The sequence below is a fragment of the Drosophila bipectinata genome, chromosome 3R (assembly GCF_030179905.1).
Source record: "Drosophila bipectinata strain 14024-0381.07 chromosome 3R, DbipHiC1v2, whole genome shotgun sequence".
Lineage (NCBI taxonomy): Eukaryota > Metazoa > Arthropoda > Insecta > Diptera > Drosophilidae > Drosophila > Drosophila bipectinata.
The window spans coordinates 12,323,356-12,350,651 of NC_091739.1; the positions used below are offsets into that span (position 1 = coordinate 12,323,356).

Below are 27,296 nucleotides of genomic sequence, written 5' to 3' on the forward strand. Positions count from 1 at the left end.
ACATTCAACTGCACATGCGCAGCGACATCACAACAAAAGCGGATACCGAAAATTGCTGATTGCGCCAGATAAACTCATTTACAGCGGTTTAATGCCACCGGCGGCGCACATTGCCAACACTCGGGTGGATCGGGTGGTTCGGATGGCTCGGCGGTGGAGCAGTCTGCACACAGACTACTTTGGGCTATGGCGGCACCGTCTATTGCGCATTTTTAAGCAAAGATAGCCACTGGGAAAAAGTTTAAACAAACTTAAATCTTCAGCTTTCTTATAGGTCTAGTGATCGAAAAAGTATTTCTCTCAGTGTATTGAACCTTCGCTGAGGCCTCTGATTGACAACGATCCCAGCCATCCGTCCGATGTCTATCGGCTGCACACGTTTCTTGTTGTGGCTCTGGGCCGACTTTCGGGCCGGCTCTGTGTCCAGGCGGCTGGCCAAGCTCCATGTTGGTCTTCCATGTTCGTGTTCCAAGGCTCTGGAAATTGTCATGTTATTGCGGCTGAGCCGAGATGCTTATCGCCACGTCACGTTACAAATTTATGCCGCAGCGACATTAGAAAAATTATTGTAATTAGCCAGGCCAGGCTATAGAAGGAGATAGGTGGAGGAGCTATAGGCTGTTAGAGTGGGACAGTATCCATACATGAGCGGAACGGAACAGAAGTTGGTGAAGTTTTGGTTGCAGTCACCAGTTACCAGTTACCAGTTACCAATGGCAGTCGCAGTTGTTTGTGGCTGCCTTGTAATCCTTTCCACAAACAGCCAACGGCGACAGGCGACGCCAATATCCTGCTCACACACACAGTAACAAGAATATCCCTATATATGGGTAGTATGTAGTATCCACATATGACAGCTGGGAGATTATAAGGGCAACCGTGTAAAGTGTAAAATGTCTTAATGATAAACAAACAGAAAAGTTTTGCCATCGCTGGTTAGAATTTGTAGAGGATATCCACCCACGCATATGAAGGGGAAGGGCTGGGGGCGGTTTGGTAGAAAAAAAATGTTCAACTGCCTGATATGTCTGGGTTACACGTGGCGTATACGTTATATTTGTTTATTGTGTGGAAACAGTGGGTAAAGATATGCCTTTTAGTAAAAGTTTAATATTCCAAATAGAGGAAAGAGGTTTTAGGTTTATTGGCCAACAAAATAATAAATAATATTATTTAGAATTATTTGTAAAATATATATATATTTTTTTGAAGAAATCTCGTTTTATTGCCACTGTTGCCCATCACGTCCCGTTGCTATTTAGAAATTTATTCACAATTCTTTATAGACGTGTTACAGCTCTGCCTCTTTCCCACCACCCGGCCTCCCACCCCCCCTTGTCACAATTTTTTGGCCGGTTACATTGAAATTGCATGTTGGCACGCAAAGGCAAAGAACACCACCCCACTGGTGACCCACTCCGCTGCTCCTGTTTGCTCCGCTGCTGGTGGTGTTGTTGGTGTAATGTCTTCTTATTATGCTGCGACACTGTTGCCCCCTCCGACGGCTCCGCCCCCTGAATCGTGGCTCGTGGGTCGCGCTGGTTATTGGCAAATAAAATGTCTAAGCGCGCAAATTTTGTACAAAAAATAAAAAAAAAAAAGAACGACTAAAACGGGAGAATAAATAAAATATGGTTTTGTTATCAGTGGAAGGGATCGTGTATGCGGCTAATAACATGCAATTTCCACAAGCAGCACGCATGCCACTGCCACTGCCACAACCACATGCACATTGTATATAGTTTGTATATGGATTTCCTTGCGGGGCATTTTGGCCGAAAGGAAGCAGGTGAAAAGTAAACCATTTGCATGAACACCCACGGGGCGTATGACGATATGACGACGACAACCCAAGGCAACCCGCAGATACAGACAGGCTCCTAGCCAAGGTGTTGAAAATTAGACGGTTGGCGGTCGAATGCCAAGATATTAATGCTTTTCGCTAGAGAACTATATAGTTGTATAGCCTTTATCGAAATCTTAAAGGCATTTATTTACTCTCCACCTTAAGAAACCATTCTTTAGCTACCTCCTGTCTTAACCTTTTCCCTTGAAACTCCCAAGACAGGCCAAGAACTTGTTTATAGCATTTTTTCCTCCACGCTGACTGAAAACAAAGCGACACACGATGCTCCTCGGCGACAGTCGGAGGGCAAACATGAATAAAATTTGCGTAAAAGTGGACATCAAGCGACTTTGGCTGCAAAGGGGGAGTTGGCGGCATTTCAATTGGATGAGAGATAAACAGAAGCAGAGTCGCAGATGCAGCCGTTTGCCGGCTCGCTTAATAAAATAATGCGACAGAAGGAACGACGGCGATGAGGATGAGGATGCCCCTCATGATGATGATGATGATGATCAAAGATGATGATGATGATTGTGGTGGAATGATTGAGTGCGTGTGTAGTGGTGTGTTTGCACTTGTGTGGCGCGAACTGAATTAATGGCTTAATTGAAAAATTTGTTCTCGCCATGAGAATGTACTGTTGCCAGTTGCCAGTTGGAGCCTCAATGGAGGCAAACAATGTGACAGTCGAATGGACAAATTGTGCGAGGTCTATATATGATCTATTAAAGAGAATTTCTAAAGGAAATGGGTTTTATGGGTTATACAAGAACCATCTTTAAAGACATATATTTCGGGAGAGCCATTCCTACCTGATTTTGGCATCTTTATTATGGCCAGCACTGGTCCACAAGAAACCTGTTTTCGAGCCAAGGATGACCAAACCAGTCCAGCATCCACGTCCAAGGGGCACTAATCAATTTCATATCAATTTGTAAATTTGCAATAATTACGATAATTAGCTGCGAGTATCTGCCAAATGCGTTGGCCTGACTGGTCGGCGTCCCAGCTCCCTCTGTGCCCCCTCTGCGAGTGCATCCCAAGAATGCAGCAAGGTGATAATGAGATTTTCAATTCAATAAAACATCAGACCGGCATTCGCACTTGCCAATTTTGGGTTGGGACCCTGGATGGTGGAGGCCGGTCCTCAAGAAATCTCCGGTTCGCATGAATATTTCATTCAATTTACACTTTGCCGTGGACCTGGTTTTTTTTTTCTTCGACTTCAACTGGTCGGGTCTGTCCTGGCCAACTAATTAAGTAATTTTTTCGCTCTTGTGACTTTTGCTGTTGTTGATATACAGCACGGTATTTTATCATCTTGCTTATTATTTTTATGGCCATTTAATCAACACGTTGCGAATTTGGAATCGGAATTGGAAATGCTGCGAGTGACTTTTCTCTTAATTAATGCTGGCCAGCGATTTAATTGGTTGGCAAAAAGAAACTCAATTGAGCTTGAAATTAGCCATCAAAGTGGGGTCATTATAGTTATATGTTAATCCTTAAAATCTTAAGAACATAAAGGATATATTTAAACATTTAATTAATAATTTTTTTCACCCTCTTTCGTTTCAGGTAAATATTCCACAATGGCAGACCAGGAGTTTGCTTTTCAAAAATCCTTTCCCCGAGTAAGCAATGTAATTAAATGCGAGTGCAATTTTGGAAAAGCGAAAGGAAAACTTCAATAACCGGGAGATGGGATAACCTTAGTCCTTTCCAAGTAAAAACCACCCCATACGCACACACACACATACTCGTCAGGACTTACCCCATTTTGGTCGGGGTTGTTTTTCCCATTCGAGCGCCATGGATGAAAGCAAAAACAAAACAATGGGAAAAAAACGAGGAAAAATCCACCCGGTTTTTGTGGTGCCTCCGATTACGATGTTCTAATGCCATTTTCAGTTCTCCACCTCTACTCTTATTTTTTTTTTCGCCCAGACCTTGGTATTCATCCATATGGGCAGCTGGACAGGAGCAGGATATAAGTGAAACTGGACTAACCTTATCGGTTGAGTGCCCGGCCTGGTTTTAGTTCTGGTTATGGTTCAGAATTCTTCACCAGCCTCATCAGCCCAAAGGCTCTGAATTTTTCTTCAGCATTTTCTCAGCTTGTTGCTGTTGTAGAATGTTCACTGTGCCCCACATACATATCTGATTCCCAGGGGGGACTAAAATCTCAGCTTCTGGTAGGAAAGAATCTGTATCTGAGCGTGCGGGGGCTGCTTTCCCGCCATATTGTATCTGCAAAGTAGTTTCAGATATTGCCTTCCAGTATCCTGTTAAATGTTCGCACTAAACGATAGCCAAATTGCAGTTGAAATGTTTTTATCGATTTAACAGAAGTATGTGTTCTGGGTAGTGGGAGTTGGAAGTTGGTAGCTGGAGTTGGAAGTAGGACTTAGTGTTTGTCACGAAAAAGTTCAGATTTCGTAGACAGTTTAAACAGTGGGCTTGATAAATTAATTATCTTTAAATTATTTTATATTTTACCTCCCAAAAAGGACTCTCGTCCCACTGTTCTCACAAAAGTAAATAGCTTGTTTTCACGCCTTTGAATGGCCATTTAATTACTTTAATGAATTTGTGAGTGCATTTCGGCGAAAAGTCTCTCTCTGCAATTCGAGGTGTTTTTTTATTGTTCCTGTTTTCGAGTCCTGCCCCCTCGGCCATTTGTAATAATTAGACTAAATGGCTGGCAGGGCGTGGGTGGTGACGAGGTGAGGGAAATTTTTTAATTAGCAGGCAACGCCGCCAACGCTGCTGCTGGTGCTCCTGCCGCTGCGGTGCGTTCCGGTGGTATGTTGCAACACGTGTATGCCGCACAATACAGTGCGTCACATGGATATACGAGCATTAACACTCGGATGTATACGCACAAATCCCCATGGACTGGGTCGGGGCTGGGTCTGGTTTTTGGTTCCCAAAACAAATTCGTGGCCAACAAACAGCGAAAACTACTTTGGGCCCAAGGTGTTGGCTGGTTGGCTGGCTGGGCTGGCTGGGCTGTTGGTGGCACGATGTCAGCTGCGCATTAGGCTAACGTCCCCCTGGCACACCTCCTCCCCCTCCCCGATGGGCGTGTTTGTGGCTCTGGCTGCGGCGACATTTGCTTGGCAGCTCGTCATGTTGCCAACTAATTTCATGAAAGTTGACACAGAGCCACATGTGAAATCAGGCTGGTGGTGCCGGCTGAGTAGGTGGTTGCTGCTTTTCCCTAACAATGCCCAATGGAATTGTTTCTTTTTTTTTCTCGTTTTTTTGTGGCAGTGACTAAATTAACATTGACATGGCTCGTTGTTGTTGCTGCTGCTGCCACATGTGCTGCCACCCACACTGCGGGCGGCGGGAAAATGGAGTTCCAGCAAATAAAACATTCACACATTTTCCATTTCATATTTTGAGTGGCCGCGTTGAAGTTTGTGGCCGGCACTAAATGAAAATGAATTTCCATTTCCACTTGTCCCCTGGTCCTCTTTTGTGGCGCCTGGTCCGCGTAATTATCATATCATGGGAAGTGCGAGTTCCTGGTCCCCCGAGTGCAATGAGTGGGGCATGTGCCCCCAAAAGGGATTATCTTTTGGATAAGCATTAGGCTACTTTATAAAAAGATTAAATATTTTAAGAGAAAGACTCTCAAATAGTTGGCCATCTTTTGTAGAAGTTTCGGAATTTTTCTTTTTTACTTTTGTGGGTCAGTGGAGGCGCCACAAGAAAATCAATTAAAAACTCGTTTGCCAATTAAGAGCAAAGAAAAAAACCATCCACATATGCTCAACTTTCGTTTAGTAAAGCACTTTGTCGCATTTTGTGCGAAAATCTTCTTGCCTCTCATTTCTCAGCCCGTTGATTTCTCAGTCAAGTTCAGTTGAACAATTTCCCGAGCTGGTTGTGTTGTGTTGCCATGGGCTGAGTTGCTGTTGCAGTTGCATTGTTGCATTTGTGGGGCTCCCAAGGCATTTCACGCTTGTTGGCAGTCGGCGCCGTTGAAACACAAAGCCAGCAACAGAGGTGGTCTTTTGGCCATTTTATAGTCAGTGGGGGATAGTATATTTTTAAGAATTTTATATATTTTTAAGAAATACAGTTTTATATGAAATGAAAGTTTCAGAATTAAAACGAACTTCATTTATTGAAAATATTCTCGATTATCTCCGAAATCTCAACTCTTAGAGCCACTTCTGGGCACCTTTGAGCAGCACCAGAGGAGGAGCCAACGAGCCGTGGCCAGACATTCGAATGATACTACCTACCCCCCATATGGGGGGAAAGCGTCAGACAAAAGCCAAGTCAACTCAAGGCAGGCAGAAGCTATGCAGCAGATGGCCAGGAGAGGGGCATAGGAGGGTAGCCAGGTTGCCAGCCGGGTGGCAGGGATGGGGCAGGGTGGGAAGGCGCCCGCTACTGGGGCGGTCGCGTTTTCCATTTCGTTGAAGTGGAAAATATTTTGTAAATATTTTCGTGTATTCCGCTTCTCGTTTTTTTCTTTCTTTGATTTCGTTTTTGTCTGTTGTTGGTTGCTCTGCCTCCGCAGTTGTTATTTTTGTAAAGCTGTGAGTTTATTTTCCGCCACCTCACCACCCCCTCAACAGAGCCCCACCGCCGCCCCACTGCCTTCGGTGGCTTGTTCTGTTTTGTATTTTTACAAATATTTTGTGTAATCTTTAAAGCAGACAATGATGACAGCCAGCGACGATGGCGGCATTTTGTGTCACATCCTGAAGACTTCTCCGAGCTTGGTGCTTGGTGGTGGGGTGGGGTGACAGTGGGTGGTGAGCGGTGGGCGGTGGGTAATGCCAAAGTATTTAAGCACGTGCACGCACAGTGGAGCTGGGATTCTGATGGGGATTACAGGACGGTCCCTGGGGCAACATCATCATTGTCACTTGCAGCAGCCCTTTTGGCAACGAGAACAGTTTCCTACTAGACCGACCGACCGACCTCCTTAGCCAGTCCCCACTGTATCCACTGCGGTATCTCTTTTGCTGAAATGGACTCATATTTCGCGACAGGCTGTTAGTCAGCAATTCAGTTGCTCTCGGGTCCCGAAGTCACTGAGCCTGTCATGACATTCGCCACGAGCAGGGGAGCTGGAAGGCATGAGGGGGCGTGTCACTGGGGGTGATACATCTTATACATATATATAGATTTTTTTTCCAGCCTTTTGTTTTAGCATTTTTGCAATGTTGGCCGCTCTGGCTGCCTTTGGCTGTCGAGGGTTTTCTCGTCGCCGGCTTCTGTTGCGGAAAATAGAACAAAAGTTTTTGTCGCTGTCAGAAAAGTGTCAGGCGGCAAAGTTGAATGCTGTCCCAAGGAGCAGCGAGGGCAGCTGTGGGGGCTGTGGAGGTTTCAGAGAAGGGGATCTGCGCAGAGGGGATCAGCGATTTGAATAAGTAAATAAAGTATGAAATGGGAGCACATGGCGGCAGATGAAGATGACACTGCTAATGCGATGGCAGATAATCGAAAGCAGGTTAAGACCGCAGCGGGAAGATAGCAGAAACTTTGTATTTTGATTCGGATGGAGCTTTATCGATTGCAGATTTTCCAGGCAGGGTTAACCTCCATTACCCGATGCCGATTCCCTTTCACGTAACTTCACTTAAATGGCTGAATGTCTGTATGTCCCCTAGATTGCTCGATAATTGATTAATAAAAGCTTTTTGGCCTCAATTAATGTTGTTCAATTACGTGCTGACTCTGTGACACTTCCACGCCATCGATGGGAGGGAAGCACCGCGGTTCCGTCCACTTCTATTTCACCAGAACCGAGTCCGAGTCCAGATAATCTCGGACACTAACGGGCAATTAGACAAAACGACAACATTGCCGGTGCCTGGCCCGAAAACCCGAGCACGTAGGGCAGGTTAATTGCTCTATTTTCGGGGAGTTTCGGGGATTTTATGGCGAGTACCTGCCCAGGACCTGCCCTTTGTTGTCATTTGTTGCATCATCCTGCGCTCATCCTTGAGCGTGTCTTTATGCAACAACTGCAACTTTCACCTTTGCCACCCGTTGACTGCCCCGAACCAGCGGGTGGCTCAGGACAGGTTCTAGCCAAAGGTTTTTCCCTGAAAATGCCAGAAGTGAAATCTGGAGAGAAATCGAATGCCAGTGCCTTTGGGTGACCTCTTCAACTCTTTCCTCTTTAGCTCTATTCCAGCCAGTTTCACTTTCCGCGCTAAAACATTATTTATTTTAATTTCCCTTCTTGTTTCGTTCGGCCAGTTCGGTCATAAAATGAAATTTAATTACCTTCCACTTAAATGTTTCTACGCGTGGTTGATTGCGATACCGGGGCAGTACATAAAATAAAAAAAAAACCTTTGCAAATTGTTGACAACATTGCTGTGCTGGTTTCCACTGTTTTTCTCGAGGGTCAACACAGTAAAGCTAGAGCTATAGCTGGAGCTCTGGAACTGGTCAGGAAATTATAATTTTCACACGCAACCCGCTCCGAAGGTCTCTCTGGTCGCCGGTCTGGCCGAGGCACTTAACAATTCAATTGTGGCACAATACATTTTTCAAAGCCAACTGCACTTAACAAGCGGTCTGGCGGTGACAAACGGAGATAGTGGTTGGAGCCCAGGCCTGGGATTGGGAATGGATCCTCCAGGTTGCGTGCTGAGGAAGATCTGCGTGAGGAGGCTACATCTGAATCCCATCCCCAGGCTGAAGGCAATGCGCATGCGTGGCCTGCGTTTTACGCATTTCGCGTTGTAATGAAGGCATTTTTGCCTTCAGTACACGAGTACGATGTGTTGGCCATGTTTCATTTTGCCAATCAATTGGCTTTGCTTTCCTGTACCGTACTGGGTTGAAACTGTTTTTACTCGGCCGTCTGGTGCTGCCAATCAACGGCAACAGATGAAGTCCAACATGGATGGATGTCAGTTCAGCCGGAGAGTGAAGTGGATGCAGCGAGTGTGGACAGCAGCAGACAGCGGTGGCTGAGGTCCTGCGGTGTTATCGCGGCAGGAACGATCCATCCGATTGATCGATGATTCGATATGATCGCAACAATTTATGTATTTCGTGTGTGCGTGTACATTGTCAAGTCGTTCAACTTTTTTTGTATAGGTATGTACATATATATATATATGTATATATACCATTTATATAATTGCAATGGCGAGTGAGGGAGATGGAGATCGAAGATCCAGGATCATTAGTAATGCAGTTGCAGTTTTAATTGCATCTCGGATCGGGAATCTCTCGCTGGATCTCTCGATGGAATTGCAGACGGGGAGTCAACCATTGCAAATGTGTCAATTAGATTTATTATCAGCTCTTGTCGTTGTCCATTTCTGTGTGTGTTCACTGTCTGGTTACCCCTTCCGCCACCTGGCTCCCGCCACACCGCCCAGCTAGCTATTCCCCGGAGGAGACTCTTCTGACTTGGGGCAGGTGCCTTCACACTGTGCCTCATGTCCATTAGTAAATGCTAAGTATGCGCCAATTAAATAGCCAGGAAAATGCCTTATTCTGCCACTTCTCCATGATCATGGCCAAAATTTAAATGCAGCAAAAAAAAGGGAAAACGAAACGGGCTAAAAATGGGAAAAGGAGTCAACAGGACACTGTTAAAAAAAAGGTTTAACAATGAGGGTAGATAAAATAATTTCATACATTAATTTATATTAAAAGTTTATATTTTATAAATTTTTTAAAAATATTTGTCCAGTGCATCAGTTTATTTATGAACTGACGATGGCGACGAGCTGAATCGTCAAAGCCTGACATTTTTATTATTATCTCTGGAACCACGAAACCCAGGGAACCCAAAACTCGACCATCTGCCCCTCGCATTGAACCCTCTTGTGTGCCCCACCCCACCCCCGCTTGAGCACAGTGCTCGGTGGCTAGCCAAGCGTTGCCCGCTGCCGCGTTGACAAGCTCAATTTCCAATCGCAATAAAACGCAGCACTCGCAGCCAAGATAAATGTGAGAAAAATGCAGTCCTCGGCTGCCCGGCGCCCCTCATCGATTCTACCAGGGGCTTCTTGCCCCATTCCCCTATCCGGTATTTCCTTTCCTGCCTCGGTCGCTTCTTCTCCGTCTTGGCGTCTCTGTCTGGCCGCCGTTTCCAAATCGCGTGGGCTTATCCTCCTGCCGGCCTGGCCAGAACCTGGCCATGGCCTGCAAGTCAGGGGCGTAGATATCGAGGGGCTGTCGCGACTTAAAATTCCGCTTTGTACGCGTGTTCCTCTGGTATTCCTTCCGAATAATCCTCGCCTACGCACCTGGACTATTTTTGTAGGGTTTTTCAGGCTTTTTTTTCTGATGTTTGCCTCTGTTTTTGGTAAGTTGCTTCAAGTGCCTGAAATTTATAGTGGTAATAAAATTTTATTTGCTCTTTTAGTTGATGGCACAATAAACTCTTCTGGCATTTTTGGGCCTCCCTCCTCGAGAGCACGTGCTCTGAGTTTTTCCTCAGCTGATTATTGAAATTTATTCCGGAGACGAGGCCCATTGGTTTTGATTTCCAAGGTCGTTTGTAAAACATGAAATTTTTTAAAATATTAAAATAATTTTTTAAAAAGATGATAGTTTGTAAGAAAATAATTAAAAACAATGAGGTTGATTTTATCTATGATTTATTATGGCCTGCTTTTTGAAAAAGTAGTCTCTTCTAATTAAATTTCCTCATTCCTTAACGCTTTGTGTGTGATTTCTTCTAATTGGCTTGGGTATTCTCGCCCATCTTCAAAGATTTTTGAGGCCAATGCTAGGAGCTCCACCCCTCGCCCCTGCCCCTCTTCAACTAAACTTAGTCAAGCCAATTATTATTTAAATAAAATGCAAAGCAGCAGCAATTTAAGCTGCCGGAGGAGGTCGGACAGCGGCACCGCAGCCATGCAGAACGCTTCTCTCAACTTTGTTTAATTGAGAGACATCCTCCCCATTCTTACCCCCCTTATCTGCCCCTTCAGGTATCTCTGTTACCTGAAGATGAGACGCACTAACTGGCTTTGCTGAGTTTACCGTTGCCTGGTGTTTCCTCTTCGGGGCTGCTCTGTTTCTGCCTCTTGGCCGCCCTTCTTCAAATGGTGCCGCCAACAATGGCAAGTCGAGTGGCGGAAACAAGAACTGACAGTTGACGGGTGACGCCTTCGTCTAAATGGCAACAAAAAATTAGAGGCTTCTGGCAGACATTTTAGTTAGTTTATTTAAAAATGCTAAACTTTAAAGGTATTTGAAAATCTACATAAATTCAAAGCAAAAATCTGAAATATTTTCGAAGTTTAAACTGTCTCCAGCAGAATATGAAGTGCCGACGCTATTCCGCATTGGCAGTCGTAAATCAAAATGGCTGCAGTTGATGGCTGAAGAAAGAAGTCATTCATTCCATTTCGCCATGTTAGACGAGACGGCGCATGCGTGGGAGTGGATGCGAATGATGAACGGGATGGGAAGTGTTGATGTGCTCATTAACCGAATTCCCGGAAAAATCCTCCTCGGCTGGGTGATGGATGACGACTCTTTTCTGACCACTCTGCTCCGGTTCGAGTTGGGCAATCAGCTGGCTTTCTGTGTGGCTTAAAACTGGATGCTTATTGGGCGGCCGGTGGCAGTGGAGGACGTGGCGCGACCAGTGGAATAATCGGTCAGGACGTGGTGGAGCCGGTGGCGCAGGTGGAGATCGCGGAAGTGGCGCGGATGCTTATTGGGCGGCCGGTGATGGGGCGGCGGGTGGCATTGGAGGATGTAGCGCACGTAGCGTAAATTATCTTGTAAAATAAATGCCAATAATTCAGCTTTAATACATAATTAATAATAATTATAAAAATTCAATTCTGTAGAATTTTTTTGGCTCCTCCTTTTTTGAGCTTTTTTTTTGAGAAAAAAAAATTGCCTAAAGTGGGCCGGGCTTAAGACTGTGGTTGTTGACTTGGCTAAATGCACGAGCACAGTGGAACAGGATGGCTAAAAAATTGTTAAAAAATGGAAAAATTTAACAAAATAAAAAAAATGTTTTTTAAGGTTGTTAGTAATTTTTTAAAAACATGTGGCACTATTTGGACCTACATACATATACATACATATGTTAATAGGTCTCAATTCTAGAATAGGGGAGAACATACATGATCCACTTATATAATACTATGACCTATACTTTGACCTATACTTATATAATACTATGTCTGCAAATTAATTTCCTAATTTAATTACCATTTATATATTAATATTATATTAAATTTATTGTTTTGAAAACTATCTCCTAGATGGCGTTTTCTCTTACTCAACAAATTTGCTGCATACTTTTAGGGTGTGTTGTGTAGAACTCAACTGACACATGTCAAATTTGACAAGATGTCAACAACTTCAGAGATAGTTCTCAAAACTCACAGCAGATGGCGGCAGTAGCCAACTCGTATTTTCAGTTTATTTAATAAATTAAGTTTCCTGGTCTTATTTGTAATCGAATTATGACACAAAATAAGAGCATAACTTCATATTTCTCTAACCAAGGTGTTGGCAATTAAAGTGATGCGAAATCTCTTATGGCAAATCAAATTTTAGCCATTTCTCCGCTTGAATAAATCACATCAGACGAACATAAATCATATAGCGCAGGCAGGCACTTCGCCCTCGCTTCCCCCCTGGCACCCTCCCTCCGCCCTTGGCCATCAACCGCAACGGGGGGAAAAACAGGAAGAACAGACAAAACACACATCAGACATTATTATCATCTCGCTTGTGCTTGAGTGAGTTTCTTTGCCTACCCCAAGGCTCCTGCTCCTGCCCGCCCACATGTCTGATATAGGCAGAGAGATCGGGGCACAGTCCAGCGATTTGCCAGCTTCCGTTTCGGCCCTCTCGACCCCCCACACACACTCGGCCCCAAACAATCGCAAACACAAACACACGCTTCCTTCCGCCGCCGCCATTGTCCTTTCGCGCCATGTCCTGTACCCCGCCTCCACCCCCGCTCGCCGTACAACTTCAATCGCCGTCATTGGGAAATGTGTAATTGAAAGGGAAGCTTTTGGCTTTGGCAGCGGCGGAGGCAAGAAAATTATTTCGTTAACAAAAGGGAAATGCCTGGTCCCGGGTTCCTGGTCCCTGGCCCTGGCCTTGGTATGCCAGGACGAGACCAGGAAGAGTGGAGAATGCAGAGCACACAATAAAAGTGGAGGGGCATGCAAGACTGAAATATTTTAAAGTTTACCATTCTCTTTATTTTATTGTGTCCTTTTTATTTCTCGGCGAGTTCTTCTTCTTTTTGATTTGTGGGATTCCCCGCACAAACGTCGGGGAAGTTTCATTTCCGACAGCAAGTTACCGTTAGTTTGTTTGGGGCTTTTCGGCAGGGTTGTCACCATAACCACAGATGCCAGCGGGACAGAGACAGAGACAGCGCCATATGAATATGCAGGTCCTGGCACCCCGTCCCGTTCTGACCGTCTGGGATTGTTTGGACTGGGGGGCGGGGCATTTGTGATTTATGAGGGCAGAGACTCGTGATAATGAGCCAGGAAATTAAATCACATTGACCGGAAGGATGTCAGGTCAAAAGGGGATAACACAATTGATTTCATATTCATAAATTCAATGAATGTTGTCAGCTTGTCAGAACCAGGGGACCAGGGCCAGGGGGAGACTGCATTCCAAAAGGGATCTTCGCCTGGAGGATTACCAAAGTTTAGCGAGGGGAAAATCAGTGCAGCATGACAACCCTGCTGGGAAGTTGGGGACTTTCTGATGAGGATAGTCTGATTTTTATTAGAATATTCTTTAGGTTTTTGGTCGGAAATCTTGAAATAAATCGTTGCTTCAGAACTTGTCGAAGCATACCATAACCCATTTGTCAGAAGACTCCACATGTTGCTCCCAGCTTGGATCTCAGGCCAAGTCACCCATCAAGAACCCCAGTTCGAACTTCACTTTAAACACAAACTTTGAGCTGTGAACACATTTTTAATTGGCGGCATTTCTTTTCCAGAGTTTCAAAATCAAAATTGAGGAATACCAACTAGAGGATAAGGCTACTTAAGGATCAAAGGACACCAAGGAAGGGAGATAACTTGTCACTTTTGGCCAAGACAGCAAACAGAGGAACAGTTAAGCGGAAATCATTTTATACCTCACACCACAACTACACACTATCTAAGATTAGGATACGCAACTGTACATTGTACTTAAGTGTTCAAAGGATATTTAGGTGAGTGGTTTGTAAATCAATCAATTTCCTTAATTTTATTAATTTTTAATTCATTTTTTAGTTTACTTTGTATATAAGAAAAAGTAGCTAAAAGCACGGAGGCAACAGGAGCACGGAGGAGCACCACCAACAGTCACTAGCCAGTAAAGAGCCGCTGAGCCGGTGAGCCGCAGTCACGATCACGTTCACGCCAGGATCAGGTTTGGGGGGAGGAGCCGGAGTCGGAGTCGGAGCAGGAGCAGCGGACGCTGAAGCAGCCGCCACAATGACGATGAGTACAAACAACTGCGAGAGCATGACGTCGTACTTCACCAACTCGTACATGGGGGCGGACATGCATCATGGCCACTACCCGGGAAACGGCGTCACCGATCTCGATGCCCAGCAGATGCATCACTATCCGAACCAGAACCCCAACCATCAGGGCAACATGCCCTACCCGCGCTTCCCGCCCTACGACCGCATGCCCTACTACAACGGCCAGGGCATGGACCAGCAGCAGCAACAGCAGCACCAGGTCTACTCCCGCCCGGACAGTCCCTCCAGCCAAGTGGGCGGGGTCATGCCGCAGGCGCAGACCAACGGTCAGCTGGTCTCGCAGCAGCAACAGCCGTCGCAGAATCAGCAACAACAACAGCAGGCGCAGCAGCAGGGTCCGCAGCAACACCAGCAGCAGCTCCCCCAGGTGACGCAACAGGTGACACATCCGCAGCAGCAGCAACAGCAGCAGCCCGTCGTCTATGCGAGCTGCAAGTTGCAGGCGGCCGTCGGGGGCCTGGGCATGGTGCCCGAGGGTGGGTCGCCCCCGCTCGTGGACCAGATGACCGGCCACCACATGAATGCCCAGATGTCGCTGCCCCACCACATGGGACACCCGCAGGCGCAGGTGAGTTCTTGGCCCTCTTTTTGGTGGTTACAGTTTTTGGGGTGAAAGGATTAACTTTAAGTAGTAATACCACTTAGTTTAGAACTCCTTATCCCACCTGCTTATATCGCTTAACACCTTAACGCTTTTCCATCTCTCTTTCTCACATTGCTTCGCTGCTCGCACCCACAGTTGGGGTATACGGACGTTGGAGTTCCCGACGTGACAGAGGTAAGACCCACTCTTCCCACAACCGCTTGCCACATCTAGCAGTAATTGGTGGAACTTGTCGCCATAATGAGGTTACTAACTCTGAATAATTCCGAATCACCAGGTGCACCAGAATCATCACAACATGGGAATGTACGGACAGCAGCAGACGGGAGTACCGCCGGTGGGTGCACCACCACAAGGCATGATGCACCAGGGCCAAGGGCCACCACAGATGCACCAGGGCCATCCCGGCCAACACACGCCCCCTTCCCAAAACCCGAACTCGCAATCCTCGGGGATGCCGTCTCCACTGTATCCCTGGATGCGAAGTCAGTTTGGTAAGTGTCAAGGAAAGTGATCGACAATTCCACGAACGTATTAAGTGGAATTTTTCTTCTTCTTATAGTAGTGGGTTGAAGTAGTTAGTCCCCCGTTAGAATTGATTTTAGTTCCCACTAGAAAAACATTTATTAATGCGTACAACAATAAGAGTTATAAAATATTTATTATTCAAAATTATCATTTGCTAGTCCTAGGGGCGCCATCTAGCGGTCGTGTCTAGAAGGAGCCAAGCAGTGAAACAAAGCAGTTTTAGGATGCTTACGATAAGATCAATAATCAAGCAGTACCTATTCGAAAAGTTTTTATTTTAAACTTTGTATTAAGGTTTTTAATAGATTTCTGTATAACAAATTTAGAAATTAAAATTTTTAAAAATCTCTAAGATGTTACTTAAAGCAAATCCTGCCCCTCATCTTCATAAACTCTTCCCGCTCTCTTCTTTTGTTTGTGTTTTGCATTTCAGTCACCACCACCCGCCCTTCGACGGCCTTGACACGTCCGGGTAATTTCACTTTATTGCCTTGGCCAATTGCTCGACATTAGCCGTAATCCATCTGCAGCGAGGCACGGCCAACAAAGGCCGTCTCGATACCTGACATTCGTTCAAATTTGCGAATTTCCCAAATCCCAAAAATCGATGAATGCTGGCAGATGAAAAAAGAAAGAGGTGGCGGAAGAGGTGCTCACTCCCGGGACTGATTTTCCTTCGCAGGAGGCGGTCCTGCCGGCTAATGCAAATCGACAATAGTCCCGACCCCGAGTCGGAGAATAGGTTTTTGCCAAAAACCCAAAGGCGTAACTAATGAGAGCTCAAGAAACTAGAGCACACAGAGACTGCATGTGGCTAAAAGGATGTTGCATAAGTGGGGCGGGTATTGGGTTGCCTTTCGAAGGAAATTGGGATAAGTAAGGCGAGTCCTTTCCAAATATAGAATTCCATCCGCCTTTCACTTTCTTTCTCGCTGGAGAAAGTGAGCATTGGCCTCAAGTGGCTCGTCCTTTTCGCAGCCTGACCTGCTCCTGGGTCATTACCAAATCCAAAGAGCTTTTCTGGCCATCTCCTGCTCTTCTCTCCTCCTTGAAGCCTGGAGTTTCTGCTGTTGTTATTGTGGCTTTTTGTTGTTCCTGCTGGATGTATTTTTTTGCGCCAAAGCCAGATTGAGATGTAAAGCAGAATTGATGAGCGCCATTAGTTACACGTTATGTGCAATGGATGCCATCAATTTATTAATCTCCAGAACACGCCGAGGCTCCATTCATAGCACCACTCCGCAGTGGCCACTCCGTCGTCTTAATCCCGTCCCTCTGCCGCTGCACCCACCTCCCTTTTGTGGCGGTGCAAAAAATTAAAAAAAAAAATAAAAAGAAACGCGCCTTAAAAAGGACGGCAACCAACCGGCCACGGTGACACGAAGTTTTCCTCTCTTTTCCTCTTATTTTTTTATTTAACTTCTTTTCTTTATTAAAAATAAAGCGGGGGGCTGAAAGGGGGGCTGCAGAATTAAAGCTGGAGTTCGCCTGGCCGGCGTCTCCCGCGGCGGCAAACTGCGGCATTCTCACTGTGCCACAACATGATCCCCGAGCTTAAGTTACGATGATTAAATGCATACGAGTTTATTTCTGCTTAGGTTTTTTGCTCGGCGAGATGTTGTTCCTGCATAGCTCCTTGCCGCTTCCCGCTTGCCACTTGCCTCTTGCCTCTTTTGGTGCATTTTGCATAGCCCATAAATAGTCAGAGACAGTGGGACAAATAATCAAAAATTAGTTGCCTGCCTCGGGCGGATATAAATTGGCTTTCAGACAGATCCAATCTGAGGGATTTTTAAGGATTTATTAAATTATTATTAAATAGCTAATAGTTCTTTGATTTTAATTTTAATTCTAATTCTATTTTCCACTGTGAGTCGCTTGCCACCTCTTAACGCCTGGACATTTTTCAAGTCTGTTTCAACATTAGGCAACAAAGGTGCCACAAAGGTTCCGATCGTGACTGGGCCAGGCTCTTTGGATTCTATCAGTGTGTATATAGTGGAAAAACGAAACTCTGTTTCAATTAAGTTGTTACTCATAGATGCCAGTCAACAACAATGGAGCTGGGGAGCCCTTCTACCATCCGGCTGTTTTGCGTTAATGTTGTTTTGATATTTACCAAGTTCAGCCCGTAGACCCTAGCCTCACTTCCAGTTGATAATGGGGATGGCCCTGAATCCTTTTACTGGCTTTTTGTGGTCTCCACCATTCGGGGTCATAAATTTCAGTGACAGTCAACAAATTTTTGCAACAAGTGTTTGCCTGTTGGATTGGACTAGACCACTATACACAAGTAAAAATGTTAGCTCTTTAAAGGAATATTATATATATGTAGGGATACCCATGTACTCTTCCATACTTTACCACAAATAGTTTGGTTTCTGTTGCATAAATGCATTTTTTATTGCAGCTGTCAGAGGGCTGCTTACTCTGATTCACTCAAACGGCTCTTGAAATCCCTCGTTAACCCAAAATGGAAATACTGGAGCACTTTTCAATTCCGGCTAGTACGAGTATGAAAAGTGCACTTCATTGTGCGCATTATAAGCGACAGTTGCCCCTCCGTCCCAGCCCCAGCCCCAGCCCCAGCCCCAGCCAGGAGCTGTCAGTGGGGTTCAAGACAATGAAAAGAACTTCGGTGCTGGCCAAAAAGTTGCACGTTGTCTACTGGAAAAACTTTTGCCCTGGCTTTTGGTAAAACGTTGATCCCGGCCATCATCCGTTTGGCAGTTGCCAGCGGAGGAAACTTTGCCATCCCTAGACTTTGTTGTCTGTTGGCGCTGCACTTAATGTCCTGGAGAGTTTTGCTTAACTTGAGGATTTGCGCGCAAACTACTTTTCGATGGCCGAGAGACAGGCAGTCAGGGAGGAGGCCATCGTGGGTGGAAAACAACTACTTAGGCGGACGATTGCCCTGGCTTAGATGTGTCCACCAAAGTGAAATTGTGTTAACGCATTTTCCTTTAGATTTTTCCTTCTTCTCCATCGCTTTTCTGCTTTTTTTTTTCTGCGGGCCATTTAAGCGGGCGGATCAAAAGATAATTTGCCAAAATGCGTGAAGATTTTTTCTAAAAATATACGTATTACGTATATAGAGGCAAAACCCACCCTCTGACAGGGGTCTGTCAAAAAATTTGAGCAACGTGAAGCGCAAAAAAATGACACAGGAACTTTGGGGATTTCGATGCCACACCACACCATACCATACTCCCCTTTGGGGGGAAAAGTTTAATAAGGCGCAGCAAATGCGAAGAGGAAATTTCGCTTTTATTTCGGTTGCCACCACTGGCCGGCTCCTTTTGTGGCCAGCTGAGGAGCAGAATAATGGCAACAGCTCGCCAAAGGTCCTTGGGGAGACCCAGAGCTCGGAGATGGGTCAGTTTTGGACGTAAATGGGGGTCTTTCACAGGGATGTGGCGGTTTGTGGCTCAATCGCAGCTCTGTTTTTCGGATTCCATTTCCATTTTTTTTTTCTTCATCTTCTGTGCCGCTGTTGTGTTTTTGTTATTTTGGGATTTGGCCAACCTTTTGACAAATTACGAATATTATTCATGCAACAATGAAGTGAGGAAGCTCTCCCGCTCCCGCTCTCGCTCCCGACCCGCTCGATCCTTTTGGGCCTCCTGCGGTCCGCGCTTTTGCGTTTGGGATTCCGTTGAAAATGTATCTGACGGATACTGTTGGGTTGGGGGCTCGGAAGCATCCGAAACTAGTTAGGAATTATTAATTTGAGGTTATGCAAAACACTTGCGAAAGGAGAGTAGGCCCTTTAAAAGAGCTTCCTTTTAAATGAATCCATTTTCAATTAATTCTTTAGGAATTACTGGTTAGTTGAAAGTGGGTTAGTGGAAGTATTACTTTAAATATTAAAAGAAGGTTAATTTGAAGTTAAAAGCGTAGTTTTAATGTCTTACAAATTGGTCTTAATATAAGGGAATTTTCTAAAAATTTTCATATATTTTTAAAAATATTTAAACAGTTTTTTGAAGCCAATTTCGAACTCAATTTAGCCAGCTTTGAGTAATTTTCTGTTCAGCCTCAAGTGTTTTCCATAATTTGCTTCCATTATAGTTGTCATTACCCTTGCCCACTAAGCTTTTCTTTATCGAGCGGAGATTGCCTTGAAGTTTCCCCCACCGCCACCGCAGCATCCTTCTCCTCCTCCTTCTTCCTTCTGCCGCTGTCGACGTCAACGTCGTCAATGTCAGGCCACATGTTTCCATGGCTGCCATGATGGTAGAGGCGGCCATTGGAGAAAGCGAGACACAGCAACGGGGAGAGTTTTCGGCATTCGGCTCGCTCAGGGACATGATATGAGCCTCTCTCTCTTTCTCTATCCGCAGTGTTCCGCTCTGCTCCTCTTTGGAGACCCTCGAATAGCGTGTTTTAGTCAGCTGTCAAATATTTTGACATGGGTAGCCATGGCCACACTGAGCATCCAAAATGGGGGAATGGATACCAGACACTACAAAAAAAATATATTCTATTATAATCTTACTTTGAGTTAATAATAGAAAAGATTTTTCTAAGATAGAAAATATATTATATTTAGAAAACTTTAATTATTAAATTTAATATATAATTAGTATAATAACTAGTCTCAATTTTGGATTCCAGTGTATAGGACTGATAGTGATGAGAAGAAACCTAAAAAAGAACAATCAGTTGACTCGCATAGTTCCCTTGTATTTCTTCCCTAAATTTTGTTTTTTTTTTTTAAAGATATAACTAAATAAAGTTTAGAGTTTCCTTCCCTTTCTCCTGCGTGGTATAATGAATGCATTCATAAGCCCCCAGTCAGCTCCTCGGTGATCCTTTCTGTTTTTTGTGTCTTCTCTCGGTTTTTTGGTTTTTTTGGGAGTTTTATTTGATGTCAACTTTTTTCGATTTTTAACCCTCTTAAGTGCTTAACAAGTCCCAAATTAAAAACTCTGCCGGGTCTCCTGAGATTAAAAACAGATGGAAAAAGGCAAAAGGATGAAAATTACAAAACACTGGTAACAAATGATGAAATGGTCAATGCCAATGCTTAATTGTGACTCTTACCTCGGCTAATAAGAGTGAAAATTCTTGGACTTAATTAAAAAAAAGGGTGAAAAAAAAGAGAAATTGCTCGAGAGGCGGCCAAAGACATAAAACCTCAGATGTGTTTTTTGAAATATTCGAGTTATATTCGTGTTCCTTTCTGTACCATTTCGGACAACTCCCCAAAGGTCGAGGCCCCCCGGACGAAAAGTTTCGGATGGCAAAAATACGTCAAATATGCAAAACAATCAAATGGGTGGAAAACTTTCTAGTCGGGAAAGCTCACCCACTTCAATTTTTTTCCCCCGAGTCCATTGCCACCTCTGCCGTCTCCCCGCCGCCACAAGCCGTCTAAATATTTAGCACAAAGTCATCGAATGAGTTGGCGAATTCACACTAGAACAGCGTAGAGAATATAGTGACATCAACAGTGGCATCCACAACTTTTTATTTCTGCCTAGGCTTGCAAAATGCCACACACGAACACTCTTCAGCTGGATGAAAAATTTATCAACTTACGATCATAAATAATAATAATTTTGCAGCTTTTGTTGTGGCGGCTCGCGTTTGTCTGTAATTTCCGCAATTAAAAAAACATTTACTCGCGTTTGATGTGAGCTTTTTTTTTTTTTATTTTGCCAATGGCTTGTACTTGTTTGCGTTTCGTTTTGTAGATGCTAAATGCATTTTTGTATCTTGTATTTGTTGCATGACGAGGCGGCTTTTTGGCCTAAGAAAACGGCAACAGTGACTGAGGACCACCCAGTACGGAGATGGAATATGTCAGCCTTAACCCGGGGCCAAGTCATGTATTTTGGAGGCTATCGATGATATTGCAATTATGGTTTACCCAAAAAATAGAGAGAATCTTCCAACTATTTTATTAAAAAATATTAAAAGTAGGGGAAACTTATAGAAAGCAATATAAAAAGCTAGAATAAAAAATTAGCAATAAACTAATAATATTTTTAATAATACTTGTAATTGCATATTAGTTTCCTAGCTTCTCGGTACCTGTGCCACACCTGTGCCATTGTTTTAGTTCCGCTCGACAGGGCGCGTGCTTGATGAAGAAGCAATCTCTGCCAATATAATAATTTATGGTGGGCATTATAAAATAGAATTTTTTTCGAGCTATTAAATAATGTTTTTTAATTTTTCCTGCTTCAACGAATTCCATAAAATGTTGTTAGCAATTATTTTAATGATTTCCTTTAAACGTTAACCGACACACATACACTATACACTACAGTGTACATGCCACTAATGTAATTGTGTGTGCGAGGAAGGCAGCTGATTGAGTAGGAGCTATGGGGAGTCGGGGGAGGGGCTGGGGAAGAAAATGAAATAAAATCCATTATGGTGCCGGAGCAGTGTAATAAACGAGTAAAATGGTTAAAATGGTGGCCTAATCGCAATTTAATTACAATACGCTTTCATATCAAAAAGCATTAATGCTCCCGGTCCACTCGGTCCGTCACTCAACCACTGAGCCACTTTGTCTGGACGGTTGATGGGCCAGCTGAGGGGGCGGAGGCGTGCCAGGGGAGCGGAGTACTCTGAGGTCTTGCCTTTGGTACTTCACATGTATCGCTACTCTTTTTCATATTAATTGTTTCACCTTTATTATATTTCTGTTGTTGATACTTCCACCGGGTAGCGCACAGTCCCCTCTTTCAAAGCGCCATTAATGCGTTTATAATAATTTTTCAGGCTGCAGTTCGAAGCTCCTGTCCAGAAATGGGCGCCCCAACCGATCAACGTTAGCCTCAAAGTATCTAAGAAAAACAATCTTTTTGTTGTAGTTTGTAGTTTTTTTTCTCTCTTAGTTGTTTTTTTGATGAGAGATGGCCATATGAAATGTGCAAAGCCATCATTAAAAGCATATTTCAGAGAGCGCCCGCTTTCAAATTGCCAAAGCACGCCCCTCTAACCATTCACTCATCCACTTCGTTTTGGACTTGGCTTCTCAGGGAGGTATCCCAGATCCCAGTAGGAGCACAACTTGCAAACTAAGTTAGTAGGTGTTTTCATCAATTAAAATAATCATTTATTTGCAATGCATGAGGGGGAGGCGTACAGCTTTGTGCTGCAAATTAACAGCAAAAGCTTCTGTTACGTGAAATGGGAGTGGAAATGCAAATGGAAATGGGAATGTTTATTAACCTAAACAGAATAGGGAATGAGATAGAGATCTTCGTATGGGAAACCCTGGATGACTTTCATGCTTCGCGGGCATCTGGCTTAAATCTGACTTGAATATGTTAAAAACAATTAAGAAGAGCAGCCATCAGTTATTTTTATACGGCAACTAAATATAGAATTTGTGTAAGCCTTTTTTCGGCCGTCGTCTTGGGTGAAAGTCCATCCCATTTATTCCGCTCTTAATCCGCTCCTAATGCTCAGCTCTCGTTGGCCTTCCCCGCGGATTCTGCGGCGACTGCAGCATCCAGTTGTGGCGGCAAGGGGTCGCCAAGGGGGATGACCACGCACGCTTTTTGCCACAAATCTTTCAAGATTTTTTTGCCGCCACAGCGACTCGTCTAACTGATGATGATTAAATGCGAGTGCCTCAGGTTATAGACATGGCATCAGCCGTGTCATTTAAAAGAAGGTAGCTGCTCTGACCACCGCTGTGCCGGCTATCCCTTTTTTCCGTGGCCTGCCCCCCAGCCCCCAGCCTCCTCTCGGATTCTATGCGATTTGGATTCGCGCTCCTTAATGGGATGCCGCACAAAAAAAAAACTGGCTAGGAGAAAAAAAAAACATAAAAGAGCTTATGATGTAATGACCTCAAGCCAGTGATGGAAGACAAAAAAAAAAATTATAAAATATTAAAAAAGAAAAAATTGGTCGAGCGAGTTGAGCAAGACAAATGCTGAAGATGTTATTAAAAAATAGTTAAGACTGCCCACCTCAGGGGCGGGCGATAGAGCTCGGAGGATGGAGGGGTATGGGAGCCCACTCCAAGTTTCTGCTGATTGCCGCTTGGCGTGGCTAGCCGTTGGTCAAAAGCCACCGCAATGCCAATGCTGCTGTGGCCGCCTTCCAATTTCCGGCCACTCCACACCCGGACATTTTCCAAAACCCCGAAACTCTGAAAAAATTAAAAAGAAACCGGCCACCAAAAGCCAGGAAAACTCCACCCGAAAATGGCTTCTCACGCTAGCAACCCATTTCAATTACTTGACCAAACCGGGCAGCGGGGGAGTGGATTGCCATTGACAATTATAATATTTGCTGCGTATTATATTTGACATATTTTTTCCCGACATTTTCACAGGGCTGGCTCTTTCTGTCATTACCGAAATTATAATTATAGTAAGTGTCATTAGGCGCCGGGCTCATTTGGTTGGCTGACTTTCGAAATGTACTCATCTGAGGGGGTTGCAGTGGGCGTCGGAGGTTGGCTCCGTAATTATGCCGAATTATTTTACAGTTATGCCCCGGCTACCGTCCAAGGGGAGGGATGAAAATCGGTGCCGAGGTGGGGGTTCAGAGGTGAAACTGCACTTGACTGAATCACAGACATGATACCCCTCCGGTTTGTGGGCAGAGATACGCCCGGATAGGCGGACGGACGGACGGACGGAGCGCATTGGGGCATAATTAGTTACCTTGTCTGCTCGCCGCTTGATGTCCATGAAATCTCCGTCTGGTTTAATCCACAAGTGAATCGTAATTTGGGGGTCATGTCGAGATTTGAATGGTCTACCATTGCTAGGAAAAAAATTAAAAAAATTTTAAAAATAAATGCATTAAAAACATAGATTCTCTCAAAAGTCTTTAAAGAATACTTTTCCTCATATTATTATAACATACTTAAACCTTTGCCTAAGTCGGTCATACCTTAGTAAGGGTATCTGTTGAAAATTAAACCCCGAGTTCCTATCGGGATGCCCGACAGAGGAGAGAGGAGACCCCTTTTTGCGTCCGCCCCTCATCACAGACCTGTTGTAGGCCCTGTTTTTTTCTTTTTTCGTTTTTTTGACAAGTACAAATATCCGAATTCGGTAAGGTTGTCTTTTAATCAGCCTCAGTTTCTGTATCTGAGTCTCAGCGCCTTGCTTCATGTGGTTTTGGGTTCCCCTTCTCGGTTCTCGGATCCCTCATCTCTAAAAGAACAAAAGTGCACATCCAAAGATATATACATATATGTATTTTTTTTATCCCTCTCTTGTTGTTGTACGCATTGTAGTCGACCTGTAGTTGTAGTAGTTGTTGTTGTTGCCGTTGATTTGGTGATCGGTTTAGCATCATTGCATTGATTTTAATTGTGAATATTTTCTTCCACTTTTGGCACCAACAGAACGCAAACGTGGCCGTCAGACGTACACACGCTACCAAACTCTGGAGCTGGAGAAGGAGTTCCACTTCAATCGGTACTTGACCCGCCGGCGGAGGATCGAGATCGCCCATGCCCTCTGCCTTACAGAGCGCCAGATCAAGATCTGGTTCCAGAACCGTCGCATGAAGTGGAAGAAGGAGAACAAGACGAAGGGCGAGCCGGGATCCGGAGGCGAGGGCGACGAGATTACGCCACCCAACAGTCCGCAGTAGATCGGGGACGGGAGTCCAGTTAAATGAAATTTCTATCTAAATACAATTTACGTTAGTTCGGAGAGCGCAAATGAATATGAATTTACTTCGATCCCAGAGGACTATCTATCTATTATCTATCCAATTCGTTGAACTTCGCGTGAACTTAACTAAACAAAGAGAGGAGCTCAGAACTCAGAACTCAACCTAAAACTTAGTTAATTGTTATTATTTTCTACTTATTATTTAATTGTACACGAATGGCGAGTGGAGAAAGCGAACTAAGATAAACGTAAAGATAACGATTACGATAAAGATACAAGTAAAGCGTAAAACTCAAACAAAACCAACTCATGTGACCTCAGATCTAAATAAGCTATATTTAACTATAATGCATATATATACGTATAAATATATGGATAACTATACATGATACCAAGTAAAGCTAAAGGCAAGGAGTTATATATAAATAAATATATATGAAGCATATATACTATATACACGATAACATTAGTTTTACGCGTCATAAGTACTATTAACTTATATATACAAACCCATCATAAACCCTAAACCCTAAACAGTAAACTAAATCAATGTTTGTAGCAATCCTAGCGCAAAAGCATTAAATAAAAACCAATAAAAATAATAAAAAAATGTGGCGTCAAAATCCATTGCATGTTGGTTCAAAGAAACCCAAAACATTTTATAAAGCAGAACATGTTAATAGAGGACTTCTCCCTAAGGGAAGTTCGCCAATTTAGACAAAGAAATACCAAAACCACAGAAAGACGTTGCTTAAAGTAAACAAAACGTTTTCATCTACAATAAAAACACTATACCATACTTCTGTCGTAACTATGAATAGTAGGAAATCGCAAACGATTGGCAAAATTCAGCAAGGACGTGAAGGGATAAGGATCTTTGGCTTAAAAACTTTCGAAAAACTTAAAATCCGACTTCTGTCCAATTTGCAGATATACTCGACTTGAAAATAAAATTGTTTTGCGTGTTTTTTTTTTTGTAATTTATAATTTCTTGTGCAATTTTTAGTTCTTGCAAAAAATATAATTCGAATTAGGTCGAAAAGGATATAAAGTATACCGATAAAGCAAAAATATGAATTGGCAAATTAATGAAAACAAATACGAATTGTTAACAAGACAAGAACTCAAAGAATATGTATAAATATTGAAAACCCTGTAAAGTAGTAAATGATGTGAGTGAAGTGAATAACTATTCGAGTATATGGGGAATCCTTTTGAACGCAGAACCGAACGATTTCTATATGAATATACGCCTAACAACTATATAAATGTATGTACGTAACTCAAACTCAATTTCCACGCCAGATGTGGAGATCTATATACCAAAGTCAAACGAATGAAAGGATGGAAGAGAAAATAGTAAAGCATCGTATGTTTATATGTAGATATATAATTAAACAAACCCAATATAAAACTCGTAACTTTGTAGAGCGTTTCGTTTTGTAAATCCCCCAAACAGCCCCTTACCCATTACCCCCAACCGATTCCCAGTCCCAGGTGAAAGGATTTGTGATTTGCATGAAAAGAAATTGTCAAAGGATATCGAAAAAATGAACACTTTTCAGTCGATTGGCTATAAACACCCATGAGAACGGAATTCAACTCAATCCAGATACGTAACTTTCGGCCTCATTCTGTAAGAAACTAACTATTTAAGTTTCAATTCAAAAATATTTAAAATGAACATAGGATGTAGAAATTCACAAGAAACAAAATTCGAATGCGTTGATAAAAAATATATATATATATTTGAATAAACAAAAATAAAAAAAAATAAAAACTAAAAGAAAACCCAAACATTTGTGCGAAATTGAAACGAAATGTGGAAGCTAAACAATTTGTTGTAAATAAAATTAAAATTTTAGTATAAACATGATGATGAATGCAGTTGAAGAGCTGTAAAGGCAAAGCAAAAAGCATAATGAAAAATTATAATTAAATTACAAATGAGATTTTGTTTTTATTTGTAATATTTATAATAAAAATATAGTATTTAAAAATTTACTCTAACATGTTTTATTTATTGAGGGGTGGAACTATGAAAGGACATTCTTAAATATGAAGGTGAGTTTAATTACGTTTTGCAAAAATTCAGTATATAATGACATACTTTATTTCCAGTTACTTTGTGACAACTTTCAAGACCCAAATGCAATGCAGATTTTCCATGGCCAATGATTATGTCAGAGGGTAAGCAGTGACTTAACATAACAATTTCAT

The 27,296-nt window shown here is 43.4% G+C and overlaps 2 protein-coding genes across 5 annotated transcripts in view; both read left to right on the forward strand.

The window, feature by feature from the left end:
• The window catches only part of LOC122321583 (uncharacterized), a 43,270-nt gene extending 29,395 nt beyond the window's left edge, over positions 1-13,875 (forward strand). Inside the window, exon 2 of the mRNA XM_043212105.2 lies at positions 13,802-13,875. The gene's annotated coding sequence lies outside the window, so the exon portion shown is untranslated. The remainder of the gene's footprint in view (positions 1-13,801) is intronic.
• A 408-nt stretch (positions 13,876-14,283) lies between these two features.
• Positions 14,284-27,080, forward strand: Antp (homeotic protein antennapedia). 4 transcript variants are annotated; one of them, XM_070281065.1, is made up of 4 exons: positions 14,284-14,904; positions 15,076-15,114; positions 15,218-15,444; positions 24,801-27,080. In XM_070281065.1, exons 1-4 carry the CDS (start codon positions 14,284-14,286, stop codon positions 25,051-25,053), a joined length of 1,140 nt encoding a protein of 379 aa, XP_070137166.1. In that variant the 3' UTR covers positions 25,054-27,080. The 4 variants fall into 4 exon arrangements, with proteins under 4 accessions (XP_070137166.1, XP_017102959.1, XP_070137167.1 ...); XM_017247470.3 differs by having other exon boundaries at positions 15,218-15,434; positions 24,803-27,080; XM_070281066.1 differs by lacking the exon at positions 15,076-15,114.
• Positions 27,081-27,296: the final 216 nt, after the last annotated feature.

Bases quoted from the DNA above. Each gene is read 5' to 3' on its own strand.
- Antp (XM_070281065.1), top strand. From the start codon at position 14,284: ATGACGATGAGTACAAACAACTGCGAGAGCATGACGTCGTACTTCACC. The intron at 14,905-15,075 runs GTGAGTTCTTGG...TCGCACCCACAG, and splicing joins TGGGACACCCGCAGGCGCAG to TTGGGGTATACGGACGTTGG. The intron at 15,445-24,800 runs AGGAAAGTGATC...TTTGGCACCAAC, and splicing joins AGTCAGTTTGGTAAGTGTCA to AGAACGCAAACGTGGCCGTC.